General features: G+C 57.2%; 1 protein-coding gene across 1 annotated transcript in view; it reads left to right on the top strand.

The window, feature by feature from the left end:
• CAPN5 (calpain 5) overlaps positions 1-2,143 on the top strand; it is a 50,487-nt gene that overhangs the window by 43,388 nt on the left and 4,956 nt on the right. The window contains 2 exon segments of the mRNA XM_014457846.2: positions 1,196-1,391; positions 2,065-2,140. Of these exon segments, the coding sequence (XP_014313332.1) occupies positions 1,196-1,391; positions 2,065-2,140 (272 nt within the window).

Here is a 2,143-nt window from a genome sequence, read left to right on the forward strand (position 1 = left end):
CATCCTGCATCCACCCAGCCTGCATCCACCCAGCCTGCATCCACCCATCCTGCATCCATTCATCCTGCATCCACCATCCTGCATCCACTCATCCTGCATCCACCATCCTGCATCCACTCATCCTGCATCCACCATCCTGCATCCACCCATCCTGCATCCACCCATCCTGCATCCACCCAGCCTACATCCACCATCCTGCATCCACTCATCCTGCATCCACCATCCTGCATCCACTCATCCTCCATCTACTCATCCTGCATCCACCCATCCTGCACTCACTCACCTCTGCATCCTTCAGCCTGGATTTAGTCCTGACTGTGTGCCAGACTCAGCATCACTCTTCAACAGGACCTTTGACTCAGAGACTCAGCTACTTCCTGGAGGGGCCCTGGGCACCCTGGGTGTAGTGGAAGCTGTGAGGGCCCCCGGCAGGCCCAGAGGCAGATGGAGTGACCGTGGTACCCCAGTGAGGACCCCTCCTGCTGGTGTTTGGGGAGCCCCTGCAGGAGGCCCCCCAGGTCCCCTGGTCTGAGCTGCTATGGATGAGATCCACTGTGCCCAGTCTGGCTCAGGGCTCAGTTGAGTTAAAACATAATAATAGAAACTCCTCATTAGTGTAAGGGGTTTCTTTCTAAGGCCTTTCTCATACATGTTCACACATGGTGCCTACATGTACATGTTCTCATTTGTGCCTACTTGAAGGGGGATGGGCACTTCCCCTCCCCCACCCAGGCTCCTGGAGGTGTGTGCAGCACCCAGTGACCATGGCAACGTCCTGGCCACAGCAGCATGCTTACCAAGGGGTTCCTGGCACCAGTCTATTCAGGTTCAGGCCCCACAACAGCCGTGGAAGATAATGGATGGGAACATGCTTTATGGACTGTAGAGCGCTGTCCACATTAGTGATTGATCCTATTCATAACTGTAACGGCCAGCCTTTGCAATTGCCTCTGTCTGCCAGGAGTTGTACAACATGCTTTTGTTGCCTTAGTCAATTCCTACACTAGCTCTGTGAGGTGGCAGCTGTTGCAGTCCCAAGTTACAAATCGGGAAACTGAGGCCAAAAGAGACGTGAAGGGTCTGTGTGATGCCATGTCCATGCTCACTGTTGTGAGAGTCGCGGTTCCGAGCAGGCAGGGCGAGCAGAGGGTGGGCCGGACGGGGACCTGCTTGACTCAGCCCCTCGCCACGCCAGGATGACCTTCCAGGACGTGTGCCAATACTTCACCGACATCATCAAGTGCCGCCTGCTCAACACGTCTTACCTGAGCATCCACAAGACCTGGGAGGAGGCCCGGCTGCGCGGGGCCTGGACGCGGCACGAGGACCCGTGGCAGAACCGCAGTGGGGGCTGCATCAACCACAAGGACACCTTCTTCCAGAACCCACAGGTGAGCAGCTGCCAGGGACGCCTGCATCAGCTCGGTAGTCCCTGCCCCCCCGTGGCCTCAGCACACCCATCCCTACAGTGGGGGCTGGATGGCGTGTCTGGGTGGTCGTGTAGTCCCCAACCTCGCAATCTGACCCACAGCTGGCAGAACCGAGGGAGAGGCTCTGATGATGAGGGTCTTGTCCAGAGTTACAGGGACACTTAGAGGCTGAACTGGGGCTCAAACCCCTTATTTCCACACACACAGTGGGGGAGCTTGGCCAGGCCGCTCCTCCACAGGCACCTCTCCCCTGCAGCCTCCTCTGCCGTGCCCCTCCACCTGCTTAGTCCTCATGCTTGGTGTGTCTTTTGTTTGTTTGTTGGTTGGTTTTTTGGTGCCAAAACCTGGGATCAAAGGTGTGTCTTTATTGAGCACCAACTGCATGCGTCTCCGCGCTGAGCATGCGTGACCTCATCAAGTCCTCCACCCCTCATGCACTGTAGGCACTCTAGGCCCATCTTGCAGGGGAGGGACTGAGGCTCAGAGAGGTGATGTGACTTGCCCACGCTCACACAGCTGAACCTGGCTGTGGGCTGATCTTCTGGGAGCCGGCGAGCCCATGACCAGCCTGGCATTCACCGGTGTCCTCCACTCTTCTCCGTGGCTCGCAGTACATCCTTTGATGTCAAGAAAGTACAAGATGAGGAGAATGAACTCCATCCATGCAGCGGCCTAACAGTCCACTCGTCGGGACGGGCAGGGCGAAAACCAGG

Source organism: Myotis lucifugus, unplaced genomic scaffold (assembly GCF_000147115.1).
Source record: "Myotis lucifugus unplaced genomic scaffold, Myoluc2.0 scaffold_86, whole genome shotgun sequence".
In the NCBI taxonomy this organism is placed as follows: domain Eukaryota; kingdom Metazoa; phylum Chordata; class Mammalia; order Chiroptera; family Vespertilionidae; genus Myotis; species Myotis lucifugus.